General features: G+C 45.0%; 1 protein-coding gene across 1 annotated transcript in view; it reads left to right on the top strand.

Moving 5' to 3' along the window:
• The window catches only part of COG6 (component of oligomeric golgi complex 6), a 106,810-nt gene that overhangs the window by 15,952 nt on the left and 70,596 nt on the right, over window positions 1-20,262 (top strand). Inside the window, exon 4 of the mRNA XM_083169745.1 lies at window positions 365-423. Within this exon, the coding sequence (XP_083025871.1) occupies window positions 365-423 (59 nt within the window). The remainder of the gene's footprint in view (window positions 1-364; window positions 424-20,262) is intronic.

Genomic DNA, 20,262 nt, shown 5'->3' with positions numbered 1-20,262 from the left:
TGCAACCAGTGTAATAAGGGGAAAGTCGTATTTCAGGCAGTGTTAGCGAGTAGTTTTGCAGTTATTTACATGAATTCATATTTTTAATGAATAATTCATGCTGCGTTCATTAAAAAGAGGTAAATAACACAGTCCCCTGATGATGTGGCAGGTGGCGGTAATATGTTTTTGCTCATCATAAATGTATACGTAATTATGTTTTGTTTTTCTGTTCCCAAGGCAAGCTGAATTTATATATCATGCATTTATTGAAATGATTAGTCACTGTTTTACATTATATTTTTCATCTAATACTAAAATTAATTGAATAATTCCAATCATTCTAGTAATCTATACATGATACGTTTTTGTTACTTTTTCCCAGGCATCAAAGGAACAGACTCAAGATTTGATTGGGAAGACCACAAAGCTTCAAGCGGAAAAGTATGTATGACCTAAAATTGCGAATGTTTAGTGAATGGGAGAGAGTCTCCCTGTGATTGTACTGCTGGAATATGAATTACAGAAGGCAAAGCTAGAAAAAAATATAAATAGGATTAATACCGCTGTGTTTTACGGACTGAGATGATCTGGTTTAGAACCTTTTTTTATTTTCTTTGTAAATTGCAGAAATATAGAATCTTTGGGATGTTTTTATTCCTATAGGCAAGAGATTTTCTTTAGGCCACTTAAAAACACCCCTCAGCTGTTTAAGAGATCAGGCCTCTGCTTTACTGCGCCATTTAACTGGTTTTGTTCAGTGTTTGTAGATGTTTTAAGACAGCTCGTATTTTGTCTTGTGGGCCGTAAGTATTCGCAGATGGCCATAAGTAAAAAACACTTAAAAAGAATGGTCACCTGACATGATTGTTGGCGTGGAATAGGTATCGCTCTGGGCCCTCTGTGATGTCATGTTCATGTCCATTAAGCTGTAACTCTGGCTTCTGTGTGTCCATCTTTTGGTCCTGGGTCTTGTAAATAAAGGAAATGTTCTGCTGTACTCCCCAGGATATATATGTTAGCAGGGCTGGTTTAAGCCTTAAAGGGGCCCGGGGTCCTGAAGACTGGTGGGCCCCAGACCGAATCCTCTTGGTTTCCCCCTCTTGTCAGGACTGCATGGAACTATACTTTAAAAATATCAGGGCTGCCTTTACTCACTGCAACAAACTACATCGGTCACCAGCGGCAGCCACAGGTGTTGGTGTGCCCCTGGGATGTGGCTGGGGGCACTGTTTCTGCAGCAACTTTGGGTGCACATTGAGAGACCAGCAGATGCAACTAGCAACTGATATTGTAATTTGTGGCCCGTGGATAGGAGTCCTAGGGACGTATTTGCAAAACTTTAGGCGTGGAAATGTTGACCATAACTACCAATCCAGTTCTGGTTATTATCTTCTAGAATGTGCAAGATTCTGATTGGTTGCATTGGGCAATATCTCCATTTTGATAAACCCCTACTTTATTATGTGAAAATCCTAGTAGCTGCTGTGCAGTAACAGAAGCAGCGCAGAAGTTCACTTCTCTAACACTGCATAGTGCAGCAGTATGCCGCTTCCCCCGGCCGGCCTGCACTATTAGAAAGCGAATGCACCCAATTGAACTCCCCCATAGACTTTATTGCTCTTGGAGGGAAGTTTACTGCCTGTGCGCAGTGACTTGGATGGGAAGCTTCCTGCCTGTGTGCAGTGACATGGGTGGGAAGCTTCCTGCCTGTGTGCAGTGACATGGATGGGAAGCTTCCTGCCTGTGTGCAGTGACATGGATGGGAAGCTTCCTTTCTGTGTGCAGTGACATGGATGGGAAGCTTCCTGCCTTTGTGCAGTGACATGGATGGGAAGCTTCCTGCCTGTGTGCAGTGACATGGATGGGAAGCTTCCTGCCTGTGTGCAGTGACATGGATGGGAAGCTTCCTTTCTGTGTGCAGTGACATGGATGGGAAGCTTCCTTCCTGTGTGCAGTGACATGGATGGGAAGCTTCCTTCCTGTGTGCAGTGACATGGATGGGAAGCTTCCTGCCTGTGTGCAGTGACATGGATGGGAAGCTTCCTGCCTGTGTGCAGTGACATGGATGGGAAGCTTCCTGCCTGTGCGCAGTGACTTGGATGGGAAGCTTCCTGCCTGTGTGCAGTGACATGGATGGGAAGCTTCCTTCCTGTGTGCAGTGACATGGATGGGAAGCTTCCTTCCTGTGTGCAGTGACATGGATGGGAAGCTTCCTTCCTGTGTGCAGTGACATGGATGGGAAGCTTCCTGCCTGTGTGCAGTGACATGGATGGGAAGCTTCCTGCCTGTGTGCAGTGACATTGTTGGGAAGCTTCCTTCCTGTGTGCAGTGACATGGATGGGAAGCTTCCTTCCTGTGTGCAGTGACATGGATGGGAAGCTTCCTTTCTGTGTGCAGTGACATGGATGGGAAGCTTCCTTCCTGTGTGCAGTGACATGGATGGGAAGCTTCCTTCCTGTGTGCAGTGACATGGATGGGAAGCTTCCTTCCTGTGTGCAGTGACATGGATGGGAAGCTTCCTTCCTGTGTGCAGTGACATGGATGGGAAGCTTCCTGCCTGTGTGCAGTGACATGGATGGGAAGCTTCCTGCCTGTGTGCAGTGACATGGATGGGAAGCTTCCTTTCTGTGTGCAGTGACATGGATGGGAAGCTTCCTTCCTGTGTGCAGTGACATGGATGGGAAGCTTCCTTCCTGTGTGCAGTGACATGGATGGGAAGCTTCCTTCCTGTGTGCAGTGACATGGATGGGAAGCTTCCTGCCTGTGTGCAGTGACATGGATGGGAAGCTTCCTGCCTGTGTGCAGTGACATGGATGGGAAGCTTCCTTCCTGTGTGCAGTGACATGGATGGGAAGCTTCCTTCCTGTGTGCAGTGACATGGATGGGAAGCTTCCTTCCTGTGTGCAGTGACATGGATGGGAAGCTTCCTGCCTGTGTGCAGTGACATGGATGGGAAGCTTCCTGCCTGTGTGCAGTGACATTGTTGGGAAGCTTCCTTCCTGTGTGCAGTGACATGGATGGGAAGCTTCCTTCCTGTGTGCAGTGACATGGATGGGAAGCTTTCTTCCTGTGTGCAGTGACATGGATGGGAAGCTTCCTTCCTGTGTGCAGTGACATGGATGGGAAGCTTCCTGCCTGTGTGCAGTGACATGGATGGGAAGCTTCCTGCCTGTGTGCAGTGACATGGATGGGAAGCTTCCTGCCTGTGTGCAGTGACATTGTTGGGAAGCTTCCTGCCTGCACAACCTGACATTGTTGGGAAGCTTCCTGCCTGCGAGCACTGACATTGATGGGAAGCTTCCTGCCTGCGAGCACTGACATTGATGGGAAGTTTGCTGCTTGCACACTAACATTTATGTTGAGCTTCCTGTCTGCTCATTCTGATGTTATTGATGCTTACTGTGAAACTAGCATACGATACCTCGGCATAGAGTATGGCCACCTTTATGATTTTGTCTATTCCTGATTTTTTTTCATCCGGCTCTTCAGGTTTTTGTGTTTTAAAGGCTCCTCCCCCATGAGTTTCAGTCTTTTATCATTTATACGAGTTGTACTACACTTCAGAAATGTTAGCAAAATGTTCACAAGAATTTTACATGTATAATTTTGGATTTTTAATCATTGGTCTGTTGGCCTGAAGTATTACAAGTAGCCTATTCTCTGGAATGCTCACACTTACACCCTGCGGAATTTCATGAATTGATTTATTATTCATTATGTATGTTGTTGCTGCACCTGCTGTATAACTCCTTCATACCATGATGGATACCCATAGCTTCAAGTTTTATAGCACCCCAGCAACAGCGCACCGTAAGACAACACAGAACTTAGAACTTATAAAGAATGTTTTAAATAAATGCTCACAATGATTTCCCAGTCAGTGGAGGTAACTTACTAGCTTAGATGCAAACGTGCACATTAAACAAACCTTAGCAACCAATGAGTGATGGCCTTTCATCAGTCTAGTGCACTGCAGACTATTGAAAGCAACTTTGTTATTAGTGGCTATGCCTTATGCCAGGTTTTATGTTAGTATGTAGTCTACACTGTTTCCTAATGAGTGCTACAGTAGTAGACCACATCTGTCTCCTCTGTACGTCATTATCTTGACTGCTCGGTGCACTAATCCTAGTTTGTGACGCTTGTTAAAAGTATTTATCTTTCTAAAAGCATATTCTTAAGTCCATTGCTTCCTCTCTTATTTGCTGCAGTCATGCTTCATGGTGCACAAGAATGTATAGTTCGTGTAAATCACCTCACGTAAACAGTTGTGTTCAGTACTACAGATTCATCACAGGCCTAAGACAGCATGGCCATATTGGAGATTTAGTAACGGGCTGGCTGGCCGCAGTGCACTTATACGATGAAGCGTTTCTTTATTTGGTCAAATATAAGTACACAAGAAATTGTGCTAAACAAACCTTTATCATTTGGCAGCCCATAATGCTTCATTTTTAATATAGAACACTGGCGTATAATGGTTGTTCTCTTACATTAATCACTGTAATGGCTGCTTGATGATTACAAAACATGGAGAAGTCATTGTCATTTTACTTTGTGAGAGGAATAATTGGACAGGGTGACTGAGAGAACCTAATTTTTGCCTAATCCTTGTTTTGTAATTGGATCAGATAATTCAGAAGCCATAACTGTAGTTTTATTTGCAGAATTGGGCTGCTTTGTAATTGTGAGGTACACATGACATGACCTTTGCCTACACACAATGGAGATGGTCACTTAGTGGGATTAACCAATTTTTTTGTGAGAATGCAGCCTATACAGATGTTTCCTCCTACACCTTGCCTCAATATACCATGCACCATGGCGGGAGCCTCAGTACGCCATGCCCATTTTACATTTTTACATTTACATTTACATTTCAGTGTTTTCCCTAAAAACACTGTAACATTGCATTTCGTATGCAGATACAGGGCAGCACAGAGGTCACGGGTTAAATCCCCAGCCTTAACTGTGTGGAGTTTGTATATTCTCCCCGTGCTTGCGTGGGTTTACTCCGGTTTCCTCCCATAATCCAAAAATATGCTGGTAAGTAATTTGTCTTCCAACAAAGTTAACCCTAGCATGAATATGTGTGCATGTACATGTGGAAGGGAATATAGATCGTAAGCTCCACTGGGCACTCCACAGTTGATAGCAAGATATAGCTTTGTTAAAATTAGGTACAGCAATACATTACATGAGTCTTCATCAATGTTTCATGGCCCAGCGGCCATTTCATCAGGATGCGGTATGTGTGGATACAAAAATGCAAGAGCAAAAAAGTGAGCTGCGTTAGAGAAGCTATAAAACTGGCCTTCTTTAGAGCTAGTTTAGTATCTGGAGCATCACATTTGTGGGTTGGATCATACTCTCAAAATGACCAGAAAAAGAGAACTTTCAGGAGAAACTAGACAGCCTATTCTTGTTTTCTAAAACGAAGGCTATTCCATGCGAAAAAATTACCAAGAAACTAAACATTTCCTACAACAGTGTGTACTTCTCCCTTCAGAGAACAGCACAAACAGGCTTTAACCAGAGTAGAAAGAGAAATGCCCCCCCCCCCCCCCCCCCCCCGTATGCACAAGTGAGCAAGAAGACAAGTACTTTAGAGGCTCTAGTTTGAGAGATGCCTCACAGGTCCTCAACTGGCAGCTTCATTAAATGGTACCCTCAAAACGCCAGTGTCAACATCTACAGCGAAGAGCCATATCTGAGTCTGGCCAATAAAAAGAAAAGATTAAAATGGGCAAATGAACACAGACATTGGACAGCGGAAGATTGGATAAAAGTGTTATGATAGATCAGGGGTGGCCAACCCGCGGCTCTCGAGCCGCATGCGGCTCTTTACTTACTAAGCTGAGGCTCCCGGCCACAAGCTGCTCTGCCTGTGCGTAATCATCATGCTGGAGTGGAGAGATCTGCATAAATCCCTCCCACAGCAGAGCGAGTCACTGCTGGGTGTGACTGACAGATCGGTCTGAGTCCAGCCAGCCAGGCAGCACTTGTGAAGAGAGAGGAGAGAGCTCTCTCGAGTTCCAGCCAATCATAGCTGGCCTTCCACCCCTGCTCCTCCTCCTCCCTTTCTCCCTTTACAGTCCGGCCAGCCTGCATTACTCACATGTAACCTGAGCTGCAGGAAAAGCCCTCTCTAATATCACTTAAGCAACGTCTGTTTTCAGAGGTCAGTCCTGTTTGCGTGCACTGTGCAGTTTAGCCAGTGTCTCTGCACACCCTTTAGTAATGCATACAGGGTGATAGCAGCAGCACTAGGTCAAAGACAGGAGTCTGTCCAGTCAGTGTCTGCAGTTTGCCTGTGACATGAGATGTGCTGCAGACTTCAGTGTTCAGGGGTTTCTCACCAGTTAGAAATCACTGGTATTTCTGTATGTAGGAACTGCTAGCACTGCATTTTATTGGCATGTAATTGATCATGTAAATAGCCATTCACAGTTATAGAGTGGGCTACAAGAGCAGGATATTATAAAAAGGAAAAAAATATTCATCAAAATAATCCAGTGGCTTTGGCTCCATTCTAACCACTTTCTTCTCCTCCACCTGCCCTCCTTTCCTGAGCCCCAGCAGAGGCCAATTAAGGCATGTATATCAACATATATGTATATTAACACACACATATATATTTTTTTTTATATTTTTATATATATATATATATATATATATATATATATTTTTTCTATCTTGATAGATAGTTAAAGATATATATTGGTCAGGGGAATGTCTTAAATGCGGCAGGGTCGCTGACATTAAGGCTGGTTTAACACACTCCGGCTCCTGCCGGACGGTGAAATCCCGCACGGCCAGGGAGCCGTGCCGCACACATTAGTTGTGAATGGACACTATTGTGTCCATTCACACGGGACGGCCACGGCCCGGCCGCACGGCTGCAGCCGGATCCCGCCACTGGAAGGGACGGCTGCCGGGCTGTGGCCATCCCCTCCATGATAAAGTAGTGTGTGCGGCACGGCTCCCTGGCCGTGCGGGATTTCACCGTCCGGCAGGAGCCGGAGTGTGTGAAACCGGCCTAACTGTGTGACCCTGGCTCCTACTTGTTGTGCACTCTGCGTGAACACAAAAAAGGTGCATGGCCTTGATAGGCCACGCCCCCTTTTTTACCATGTATCGGCTCTTTGTCTTACCGTAACCTATTTTTTGGCTCACTGCCTCAGGTTGGTTGGCCACCCCTGTGATAGATGAATCAAAGTTTGAGGTGTTTGGATCACACAGAACATTTTGAGATGCAGAATAAGTGAAAAGATGCTGGGAGAGTGCCTGACACCATCTCTCAAGCATGGTGGAAGTAATGTGATCGTCTGGGGCTGCTTTGTTGCTGGTAAAGTGGGAGATTTGTACAAGGTAAAAGGTATTTTGAATAAGGAAGGCTATCACTTCACTTTGCAACGCCATGCCATAACCTGTGGACAGGGCTTGATTGGAGCCAATTTCCTCCTCCAACACGACAATCACCCAAAGTACACCTCCAGATTATGCAATAACTATTTAGGGAAGCTGATATTCAGTCTGTAATGGAGTGGCGAGCGCAGTCATCAGATCTCAACCCCATTGAGCTGTCGTGGGAGCAGCTTGACTGTATGGTACGCAAGAAATGATTGAGCCAATCCAACTTGTGGGAGGTGCTTCAGGAAGTGTGGGGCAAAAGTTCTTCATATTACCTTTAGAAAATTAACAGCTAGAATGTCATAGGCCTGCAATGCTGTAACCTGGACCAGGGCACCAGCGAACGGGGCATAAGAGCAGGGGCACACAGTATTACAGCAGGGTGCCACGCAAAGCCTTTGAAAAGGCACTTTTCACAGGCCACATATACATTACCCCCGGCCAAGCTGTATCGGCGTTTAGTGGCGTCTCAAACATTCGGGGCATGACTCTGCCCAGCCTCCTCTACTGCTGCGCCACAACTCCACCCAGTGGAAACACCCACCACACGCCCACACACCACTATGATGCCTATCGTGGAGCTGCACACAGCCTCCTGTACTCCTGCCCCGCAAGTCCGCACAGTGGAAAGGCCACACACTACTCTGATGCTTATAATGGTGTTGCACACATCCTCCTGTCTTCGTGCCCCGCAAGTCCGCACAGTGGAAAGGCCACACACTACTCTGATGCTTATAATGGTGTTGCACACCTCCTCCTGTCTTCCTGCCCTGCAAGTCTGCACAGTGGAAAGCACACACGCCCACACACCATTATGATGCCTCCTGTAATTCTGGCCCCTAAATCCGCCCAGTGGGAGGAGGAGCTGCTGACTCACGACGACCCTCCTCGTGTCCTACGCTGCATGTTCTCCCACTGCCAGGAGCTGCTGAGTCTCCCCCACCTTCCTCTCCTCCAGCGCAGCAACTTTACCTCCCCTCATGCCCACATACCACTAGCATGCCTACACAACACTGTCAGCCCTATCATGGGGCTCCGCCCAGTCTCCTGTAGTCATGCGCCGCAACTTCACCCAGTGGGAGGAGCTGCACACTTCCCCCCCCCTCTTTCAGTGTCGCACCTTTACTCCCCTGGGGAGTTGCATGGAGGTCTAGGGGTGTGACAGTTAGCGCACACACCTCCTGCACTGCTTATGATGGAGCTACAGCTGTTTGTGTCTGCCAGTTTGTGGCCACTCGGGGGTGTTTGGGGGTGTCGGGCGCTCAGGCATTCATCTGTTAGGAACACACGAACGCCCGAGCACTCCTGAGTGGCCCCGAACTTTCCTGGCAATGTGTAGGGGGGAGCGCTAGTGCTGCCAAATGGTGGTGCTCCAGTGGTGCACCGCTTAAGGCACCACTGGCACACACCATTTTATCAGTGGCATGGCCGGAAATTTTCCAGGTGAGCCCACTAATGTAGCACAGGTCAGCCCGGGCATACCTCCGAAGTGGTAAATGGAAAGCAGAAAATATAATAAATTGAAGAAGGTTGCGCCCTGTGCATTGTTTCTGACATACATTATGCTATATATATATATATATATATATATATATATATACATATATACAGGGCGATGACCCGGCACTCCAACAATGAAACGGTAGTGGCCCTGGTGCCTTCTCTGTAGCCTAGACGGCTACTCAATAGCAGGATGATCCGGTAAACGGAGGGGGTGGAGCGGCACTCAGATGGACTTGAATCTCACAGAATACAGCAACAACATGCGATCAACGTTTCGGTTTATTTAACCTTTGTCAGGATCTTGACAAAGGTTAAATAAACCGAAACGTTGATCGCACGTTGTTGCTGTATTCTGTGAGATTCAAGTCCATCTGAGTGCCGCTCCACCCCCTCCGTTTACCGGATCACCCTGCTATATATATATATATATATATAATGAAAAGAAGAATGTCTTTGGTGCTAGGGAATATAACTCTGGAGGAATTTATTAAACATACACACAATACATTACATATACTAAAACAAGGTTAATACATGTACCACCTATTAATTCTTATGATCGAAGATAAGGTTTCTTGATCCTTTTTAAATAGGTAGTAAATATGAGGGCTGATTTTTTATCTATATACGCAGCCCAGCCTCAGTTAAATTCAAGCCAAGTACCTTTAGGCCATCCAGTGAGTGATATATGCGTGTTTTTGGACAAACTAGTGTAAGGCAACAATGTCTCTCTTTCTAGTTCTTAAATAGACTGTTATATTACCTCCTTATCCGTATATTTGATCATAAGAATTAATAGGTGGTACATGTATTAACCTTGTGTGTTTTAGTGTGTGTGTGTGTGTGTGTGTGTGTGTATGTATGCTTGTGTGTGTATAATATTATATATATATATATTTTCTAAGAGAAGAAAAGAGGAGCGCTCCAAATAGTGCTTTATCTTTTTTTATTTTTCAGCACAATAAAATATCCGACAGGTACACTTCAAAATAGCATCACGTACCGCAATGAACGGTTAGGCACAACCGCGGGTGATAAACAGCATAAATCAAAGCTGACAAGCAGCAGAATAGCAGGATGACTGGATACAAGTACTCTCACCACTTTCTCCAACACGGAGTTCAGACCGACGCCAGGCCACGCTCCTACGCGTTTCGTCACGAGGACACCTGTGAAGCCCGCGAGGGGACGCGTTTACCTGTGAAGGTATCCACGTCCCCTCGCGGGGCTCGCCACGCTTCGGGCTCGGTGGCTCGCTGCGCTCGCCACACTATTCTATTCTCAACTCCACGCCGACGTGGATAGTAGGGCATTAAAAGGTCGGAGGACGCGTACCGCCGCCCCTCGCGGGCTCGCTGCGCTCGCCATGCTTCGCTGCGCTCGCCACACTATTCTATTCTCAACTCCACGCCGACGTGGATAGTAGGGCATTAAAAGGTCGGAGGACGCGTACCGCCACCCCTCGCGGGCTCGCTGCGCTCGCCATGCTTCGGGTTCACGTTGATCGTGGGGTGGCGTTAACATTTGTGGGGGCCATTTCACGGTGACTATTAGGGCTCTGTGGCCCATTTAACATTGATTCCTATGGCCAAATCGCGGGCATTGAGGCATTTAACATTAAAATCGCGGTCAATCACCGTTTTTAACATTGATCCCTATGGGAAAATCGCGGTCATCGCGGGCACCCGATTTTAATGTACCCGCGATGGCCGCGATTTTTTACCCCCGACGCCCGCGATTCCAATCGCGGGCGCCCTTCTAGGTAAAGAGTACCACAAATACAAATGGGCAAGTTACTAATGGAATCCAGTCTATACTAAGACAATAAGCATCAAAAGTAATATGCGAATACAACTTAAATGCAATGCAAGTAAAACACCTGGGGTGGTCATGCATGTGGGTTATACCATACGTGGTAAGTACCATCACACTGGGAGTTATCATGAACCTATATAAGGGTAATACAGTGTGCGGTTTATTATAATCTGGATCTATCTAATAAATGACGTTGAAACGTTGCTAAATTTACCTCAAGTTTCGTGTACTTTATTGGTTGGGAGTGCCGCATCTATCTACACTAATATATATATATATATATATATATATATATATATATATATATATTCTTAAAATTGGTGCCCTGATCATTTCTTGCACTGAGATCATCAACACCAACACAAACCTGAAATAGATTTCAAGAACCGTTAACATTCCTTTCACCTTATATAATTAGGCTTTCTTCAGAAAACACCTGTTCTGGCGTAAATTATACTGTGTGCCTCATTTAGCCATGGTCCTGGGTAGCTTACGTAACGACTTCTCCTGGGTACCAATGACAGAGCGGAGTCCACTCTGTGGAGGGTAGGGCAAGGCTTGGATTGCAAGAGATTTTTTTTGTTAACCAGAGATATGCATTTCTATATACTGTAGTACGTTCACCTTTAGCAAATATATCTTATTATCTTTGTTATAAAATGTGTATTATACAGGGAATTTTTCAAATGGACCATCATATTTTTTAAATTAATATTTACTGTTTTATCAAATGGTCCCATAAACTGAGTGATCTAATGACTGTAACAAATGCATGTTCACAGGGATAATTGATTTCATTATGAATAAGTAAATGGTGACACTGGCAACAAATAATCAGACTTAACGAGTCTGTATAATTAGATAGATTTACGCCCACAGTTATTTGAACATAATCTAATCACAGCTCATTTATGTTGTCTGTTTCTTTTCTTTCTCATATTATGTAGCCAAGATTTAGACTTAGTGACGTCATGCAGGAAATAATAATTATGGCAACAATGCATCCGGCAAAGCAGCGGAGACTCAAACATTACTTTAAGCTACAGTAATTGAGAGAGAAATAAATATAGTCGCAATAATAACACAAAGCTGAAATCTCAGCACTTAAAACTTCGCTTTTTTTGCCTTGGCAGAAAATCCAGCATTGTCGAAAACCACGGGTATTGGCAAAACTGATGCAAATTCATATGGTTTTAGCGAATTTGCAGACGTTTTTGCACTAGTTTCGCCCATGCCGATTCACCCACCCAAAAAAGTGAAATGGCATGGGTGAAAATGTACTCAAATTGAATTCTGAAAGTTGAATCTTTGCCGTTTTTTTTTCACTTGGCAAAAATTTATTCCGGGATTGAATACAGGCACAAATCTTTGTTTGGGTATTCAATTAATTTGACCCATTACTATTTCAATTGCGGACGTTTTTGACCAGTTTTTACAAATTGTCTGTCGGTAAAGCTACACCTTTTCTTTTAGTCGAAAATGCATTGGCGAAGCATGACTAAAAACAGACAAAATTTAGCTAAAATCTCATGGGTCGGTGAGTCATTTTGCTACTCCACATGTTTTTCAACTAGTCTGAAAATCTGCACATTGATTGAATTGATTGATCTATATTCAACCTCATATTGGCTAGTTAAAAAAAATGACTTAATTAAATACCCCCTAAGTCGCTTTCTTAAAATTGTACTTGATTTAACGTCACCTTTAATTCCCCCTACACACATGCAAAGTTTGGCAAAGTCTCTTAGAATATGCCCCTTCATCGTTGTGTGTGTGTGTGTGTAGGGGCTTAGCCACAGCAATGCGCATTGCTGTTGCTGGCCGAGATTGACGGTCACTGACCATCAATCTTGGTGGTAGCCAGTGTTCTCCACGGGAGAACACTGGCACGGTCAGCTCCCTCAGCACACATTGCTGACAGCTCGCGCTGTGTGTGAGGCCGATCTAGCTTAGCTAGGAAGCCCTACACACATCGCTATTAATAATAGTTATGGGTCATAGGGTTGACATAGATTAGGTTGACAGGGCTTAGGTCGACACATAAAATAGGTTAAGTTTGGAAGATCAACACAAGCATTAGGTCAACAATGAGGTTAACAGTCAAAATGTCGACATGAGTTTTTCACATGTTTTTGGCCCTAATTTTGATGTAAGTCGTCATGGATACAATATCAGTGAACCGTGTGTGCTCGCTATGTTCTTTTTCCACGCCCTCGTGGATGGTAGGGTATTCAATACCGCCTGTTTTGGGGAAAAACTATGCAAATGCAATTGCGAATCTTTAGGCTGCGGAGCTGCTAATGTTAGCAAGTGGGGTCTGTAATGGCACACAGTGACCGATTTGCTGGAGATTACAGGCAAGGAAACAGGACTTGTTGAAGATGCCACAGAAGTCTTACCCTATGCACACATTGAGCAATATACAGTATATATCGCTGGCGGGTACAAAATATATCTGTGAATAACATCTTTATAGACATATCGCAGGATAAGGCTGATATATCTGCAGATATATCAGTACATCTGGCTGTGTGTACAAGTGGACCGCCCATACGCTTGCTGCAGGGTCTGACGTCAAAGCTGGGTGGCCACATTCAAATGCCCGCACCGCTATGACATTAGTACCCTTTCACATTGCACCTTGAACCTGGGTTCTTTCTGGGTGACGTATGGACCCTGGTCAAGGTGCAGTTTGAATGAACTACAGCGTATAACTGGGTTGACCAACCCAGCAATTTGACCCGGGTTATAAGAAGGGTTAAACCCGGGTTTGCTCTCTGTATAATGCGCGACCTGGGTTTGGTGTGAAAGCGCCAAACCCGTGATCACGATCCTTGGTCCGACCTGGCTTTTGCAATGTGGAAGGGGTAGAAGTGTATTTGCTTACCTGAATCGGCTGCTCAGTAGACTTACCTTGGGTCAGCAGATATATCATCTTAGTGTGTACCTAGCTTTAGTGAGGAGAATTACCGCTGACCAGCAGCATTGATGCAGTTCGCTGCTCCTTATGGAAACTTTCTAAAAAATGTATTCATAATGCCAATAGAAGTGCAGCAGTATATACTAGTCCCAATATGGCTGCTGATTAGCAGTGGTGACCTCTCATCTGCAACATGACAGCTGCATTACGTCTGGCTTTTTGCCTACGAACAGCCGCGGAACATGGCTAATCCTGGGCATTATCACAAGAAAAAGTGGTTATCGCGGAAAGTAACGGAACTAAATTTCCACAAGAGAATTGAATCACCCCCTTTAAGTGTTTTGTTATAAACATAACAAGCTCTAACATCATTACCAGTCTGCAGAGATGTTTTCTAGTGTTTTTTCACATTTGCTAGAATTGTATCTGTTAATTGCAGAAATCTTTTATTTCATGGCTTCACACCAGTTAAAAATACTAATAATGTGCAAAAAAAAAAAACAACAACTTGAAAGCGATAATTACTGACTCCATCTAAACTTTAATTTATTTGAATTCTTCAAACTTGTTACAAAGTTAAATGAGGCAAAAGGTGAGAACACAGTGGCCCTTATTCTGATCGGTGCGGATATTCCCGCTTGCGTACGGGCCGCCGATGTTTATCGTCTGCGCATGTGCAGAGGTCACTCTGCGCATGTGCAGGCGATTTCGCCGCATGGATTCTTTATACGCCGCACAGGGGGCGTAGAGGGGCGTGAGGGGCTACTTAGCCTCATTACCCTATGCATACGCCCCGCGTTTCATGGGCGTTCCCATGCAAACGCGGGGCGTATGCATGGTAATGAGGCCGTGACGCGTGGGTACGGGGCGGGCATCTGACATCGCCGGATGTCAGCTGCCCGCCCCCATACAAGATTTCACACGGACAAGTGTCCGTGTGGTCTTGTGTTGCGGGACCTGGTGGAGCGTGCGGCCCTGCATTCGATGTTCAGCGACCATCGAATGCAGGGGCTGCTCCCACCATGGAGGAGGCGTATCCCCGTCCACATTCATGCGGACCGCCACATATCCGCATACGGACGGAGGTGGCGATCCGTATGGAAGGCGGGGATTCGCCAAGACGGACATCACCGCATATTTCTGATCGGGCCGCACCGATCAGAATAAGGGCCAGTGTGATGACTTTAAAAATGTCATACTTGCATACAAATGTTTTGTACTAATACTGTGTAATGGCTGTGATTCCGTCAAAAGCAGGTGGATCAGCGGCTATTCTGTCAATCCACCTCTTTTTCGACCTGCCAGTAAAAACAGATAGCATTGAATAGATCGGAACCCCTTCCAATCTATTCATGTCGAAAAAGTGCCGTCTTTTCGACAAGACGGCAATTTCGACATGCATTAAATATACCCCTATATTTGAAGCTCAACCTTGTGCAAATTGGCACCTTACCTTAGCTGGGTGGGTTACACTCCATGCAGCTTTTTTTTGGGGTGGATCTGTGGAAAATGAGTGGAGGAGTTAAGTTGGGTAAACACTTGGCAACGACAGATTGTGCCCTCCCTAAAGCAGGACTGTACAAAGTCAGTGAAATTGGGTACACACTAGACCAGTATTTTTCAATTAATGTGCCATGGAACCCTAGTGTGCCTTGAGCTGTTCTCAAGTGTGCCACAAGAGCTAGAGATATCCACACCAGTTTACAGCCACCACCACCGGTTCAACCATTATTCGTTGGTCACTTATTTTTTTGTGAGGGTCTGTTTATTCTATTTTTGTAACCTATGGGGACCAGTGTGATTGTTTTTATTGGGACCAATGGGATTTTCTTTCCCTCTGGGGGTGCCAATGTCTTTTTCCCTTTGGGGGGGGGGGGGGTCTCATAGTGTGCCTTGGCAATTTAAAAAACTTGTTGAGTGTGCCAATAGTTTAAAAAGGTTGAAAATCTCTGCACTAAAAAACGTGACCCATATGTTAGTCCGATACCCCCCTGATCGGATGACATATTGTCTAGTGCAGGGGTGGCCAACCGGCCAGAGGTAAAGAGACGAAAAATATCGGTAGTCAAGCTAAAGAGCCGACATCATGCGCGCCCCGAAGGCGCATGTGCCAAAAAAAGGGGTGTAGTCTATTTTGACCCATTGGGTGGGTGTGATACAAATATGCCTCCAATAGTGCAGTGCCATATATACATATGCCCCCAATAGTGCCAGATACACATATGCCCCCCACGGTGCCAGGTATGCACCACACGGTGCCGGGTATGCCCCTACGGTGCCAGAAAGCTGGTATGCCCCCACAGTGCCACAAACTGCTATGCCCCCACAGTGCCACAAACTGCTATGCCCCCACAGTGCCACAAACTGCTATGCCCCCACAGTGCAAATTCCCCAGCAGCAGCACTCACCATTGTTGCTGCTGCTGCTGTCGGCGGGGAGAGGACAGTCTGGTGTCCCCTTGCAGTCTTCCTGTCATGTCACCGATGGGAGGAGAGCACAGCACAGCACAGCACACCGCGCGTCTCCTTCCCCCTCACTTCCCTGTGACTGGGCCGTCCACCAATCAAAGCTCGCTGGCCGGCTCCTGATTGGCTGCTGGCCCGGAAGCTCTGATTGGCAGACGGCCCAGTCACAAGGATGCACAGTAAGGGGTAGGAGAGATGCGCGATGCGCACTCTCCTCCCATCAGAAGGAGAAGGGATTCAGGGAACCGGCAGCAGGGGGGACTGGGACGGACGGTGGGCAGCAGTGGGAGCAGGAGCCGCACTTTACAAGGGGGAGAGCCGCGTGAGGCTCAAGTGCCACGGGTTGGCCACCACTGGTCTAGTGTGTACCCATCTTTAGACTTTGCAGAGGAGGGGGGCTTATACACACCATACAGACCCTCCAGTATAACTTCCTCTGCCAGTTACAAAACGCCTTTCTCACTTGGTAATGTTGGAGGGTCTGTATGGCGTTTGAGTGGGTGAACCAATGAGAACCAACAAGGAAACAAAATATTTTTTTGCCATCTGGGTGGTGATGAGCTTAAAATGCAACATTTTCAACGAACTACAGCAACCAGTCAATTATATCTGCGTAGTGCAAAAGAAAACCATTAAAGTAAGTGAATGTTGTGGGCGGCAAATGGTGGACTTAGGCGAGTCGACCAGAATAAGGGCCAAGAAGTGAAATTGCCCATAGCAACCTATCAAATTATATCATTTATCTAGAGCTATCTAGAAAATGACAGACTGAATCTGATTGGTTGCTATGGGCAACACTACTGCATGTCTGTTTGTAAGCTACAGCTAAACGTATATTTACTAAAAATTTATAGAGGTGATGTTGCCCTTTTTCTAGGATGCAAAAGAGAAATGATAGAACCTGTTTGGTTGCTTTGGGCAACATCACCTCTTTTCATTGTTTGACACTTCAGTAAATTTACACCTAATGTAGGGTGACCACCTCATCCCTTTAATTCCGGACACACATTAATTACACAGGTTCTGTGGCTGGCTGACTTCAAGACTCCATTTCAACTTTTTTTTAGCCACAGAACCTGTGTAATTAATATGTGTCTGGAATTAAAGGGATGAGGTGGTAACCCTAACCTAATGTCTTAGAAATGCTGCAACATTTGCTATAGGAAGGCACATATTCAATTCTAACTTTCTTTAACTGTGCTACTTTTTGCCCCAGATTAATGCCACCATTGGCCTTGGTTTTAGTAATGTTCCGTTCTCTTTCCTCCCATGGTACAATATTGCTGCCTTCCTTGTCTGAAGTATTGACAGGGATATTAAGGGGGTTATTCAGACCTGATCGCTGCTGTGGACATTCGCAAGATGATCGATTATCGAATGACTGCACAATCGCACAGATTGTAGCACTTATCTACGAGGACATACAGCGCCAAAAAGTTGCGATTTTTTTTTTTTTTAATCTGTTCACAATCCCCTTGCAACTTGACGGACAGGAAGTTGGTGTTTGTGGGTGGTATCCTGCCATTTTTTGGCAGGCATTTTCAGGGTGGCGTGTGACATCAGCTCTGGCTTCCAGCAGACTGTTTCTGGTGCAGAATTGTGGAAGGGTCAGGGTTACGCACAGACTTAAAATCATTGGATGGTGAGTGAGTTGCGTATGGATTTGCAACTGGTCTCAGACTTGCACAGAGCCGGTTTCCACATTGGTGGGGTGTGGGCTATCTGATCGCAGGGCTCTGCAATTTTGCAGAGCAGCGATCAGGTCTGAATAACCCCCTAAATCATAAAAAAAAATAAAACAAGCGGCATCAGCACTAATAACTAGCATGCAAGTAAATGAATTAAAGTTATTTTGGTCTCCGTTGTTGGTCTTAAAGAACAGCGCTCCGTTGTACTCTCTTGCAAGGGGAAAAAATGGACCATCATTTTCTTAGCAGCATGAGGGCCCTCGCATCGGAATCTGGTTTCCATAGCAACCAGTCAGACAGGGGAATAGGGCTTCATTAGGGCCCTCCTGAGATCAGAACGCTTGTGCAGTGAGACATTCCCATGATCTGTTACCTTTTGTCTTCCTGGGGCTTGTCTTAAGTTTTCAATGGAACTTTTGTTCCCCCTCATTTTTATCCGCATAATTATGAGCCCGTGCAGTAGAATTCAATACATTCCACATCTCTGCAAGCTAAACGCACACACACCCATGAACTGTGTATAAAAAAAGAACCCAACTCCTGATGGAATTTTCTCTTTACTCAACCCTTATTTTATTTAAAAAATTTACTCAACCCTTACAAAATTCAAATTCTAAAAGACGAGTTACCACTGTCAGTGTGCTTCTCATCCACTGCCGTCAGAGAACTGTATTTATTGTATTATGGGCTTGTTTACACCATTGCAGTCTAACCTATTAATGCCGCGTTTGCCTACTTCCATGTCTGATGCAGTCATGGAACACACTTTATAAGGCCTATACACACTATGCGATTTTTAACTGAAAGTAGCTCACTTTTGGTGCTTTTAGCTACTTTCAGCTCAAAATCTGCTAATGTGTATGTCCAGGCGGTGAGCGCTGATATGTGAACCACGTTAGTGCGCAATTAGGCACACACACACTAGATGATATGCATGACGTTGTTCCAATATGACAAAGTGCCAATATCATTCTAGTTAGCACTCAGACTTCCAGCTGTGAGGTAGTGCTGCATTAAACACTGCCTGTTGGCTGGTTTTTACCAGTTGAGTGAACCACTTTCCATGAAAAATGCTGGGCCGGTAAAATATCAGGACACCAAATTTCACATTGTCGCTCCTCATACACGCTGCCCAGTGTGTATGCACCTATATTGTGTTTAATGCACTTGTTAGTTTTCTCAGCATAAGTATATGAATCTTTAATGCAGCACTACCTCACAGCTGGAAGTCTGAGTGCTAACTAGAATGATATTGGCACTTTGTCATATTGGAACAAGGTCATGCATATCATCTAGTGTGTGTGTGCCTAATTGCGCACTAACGTGGTTCACATACGACCTCTTGTGGTTGGGTGCAAGTCAGACAATATGGTATGCAGTGCTATGTGAAGGATGGAATGAGGTATTGTTCCATCAATCATTACATCGCACAATGGCCTTTATTCAGATCTGATCGCAGTACAAATTTGTTTGGGAAATGGGCAAAACCATGTGCACTGCAGGTGGGGAAGATGTAACATGTGCAGAGAGAGAGTTAGATTTGTGTGAGTTATTTTGTTTGCGTGCAGGGTAAATACTGGCTGCATTATTTTTACACTGCAACTTAGATTTCAGTTTCAACACACCCCACCCAAATGTAACCCTCTCTGCACATGTTACATCTGCCCCACCTGCAGTGCACATTGTTTTGCCCATTTTCCAAACAAATTTGTACTGCAACCAGATCTGAATAAGGGCCAATGTGTACAGACAGATATGTAGGGAAGCCAATCTTGGTGCATTTTTCAATCCCGGGATTCAAACCCTGGCAATTATGGAGCCAAATTCCAGGTTCCGCCTATCCCGATCCCGGGATTGGGCACCCTAATTGCGTGGGCTCCAGGGAATTTGGCCTGACTGTAATGACAATTGGCCATCATCCTTAGGGCCAGATGTATCAAGATTTTAAAAATTATAAAATGAAGAGTGATAAACAACCAACCAATCAGTTCCTAACTGTCATGTTAGAGACTGGGTTTGAAAAATGATAGTTAGGAGCTGGCTGTTTATCACTCCATTTTATCACATTTTGAAGCTTGATAAATCTGGCTCTTAGGGTTGATTTTTCCAAGGACCTATGTGCTTAAAATGTGATGTGTATGTTTTCTTGTGTTTGGTATATTTTCTCTGGGTGCTTCAGTTATTTTTGTCCCACATTCCAAAAAACATACTGGGATGTTAATTTGTTCTGATCTAAAAAAGTAAATAACACCCATAGTTTGTTTATTTTGTAGTGGAGATAATAAAGTTGTTTTGGTTTTGTATAAAACGTTTGTATGAATATACTGTGCTGTGCGTAAGCTCTACAGTCTGGTTACTTGGTTTTCTTTCATTTTTATAATGGGTGATGTAAAAACTATGAGTGAGATCAAATAGAATGAGAGATTCAGAAAGTGAGCGATTTGGGAAGAAATCTGCAGTTTTTTTTAAAAGCGGC

Source organism: Crinia signifera, chromosome 2 (genome assembly GCF_055691185.1).
Source record: "Crinia signifera chromosome 2, ASM5569118v1, whole genome shotgun sequence".
Classification (NCBI taxonomy): Eukaryota; Metazoa; Chordata; class Amphibia; order Anura; family Myobatrachidae; genus Crinia; species Crinia signifera.
This window is presented reverse-complemented; position numbering and strand designations above follow the sequence as displayed.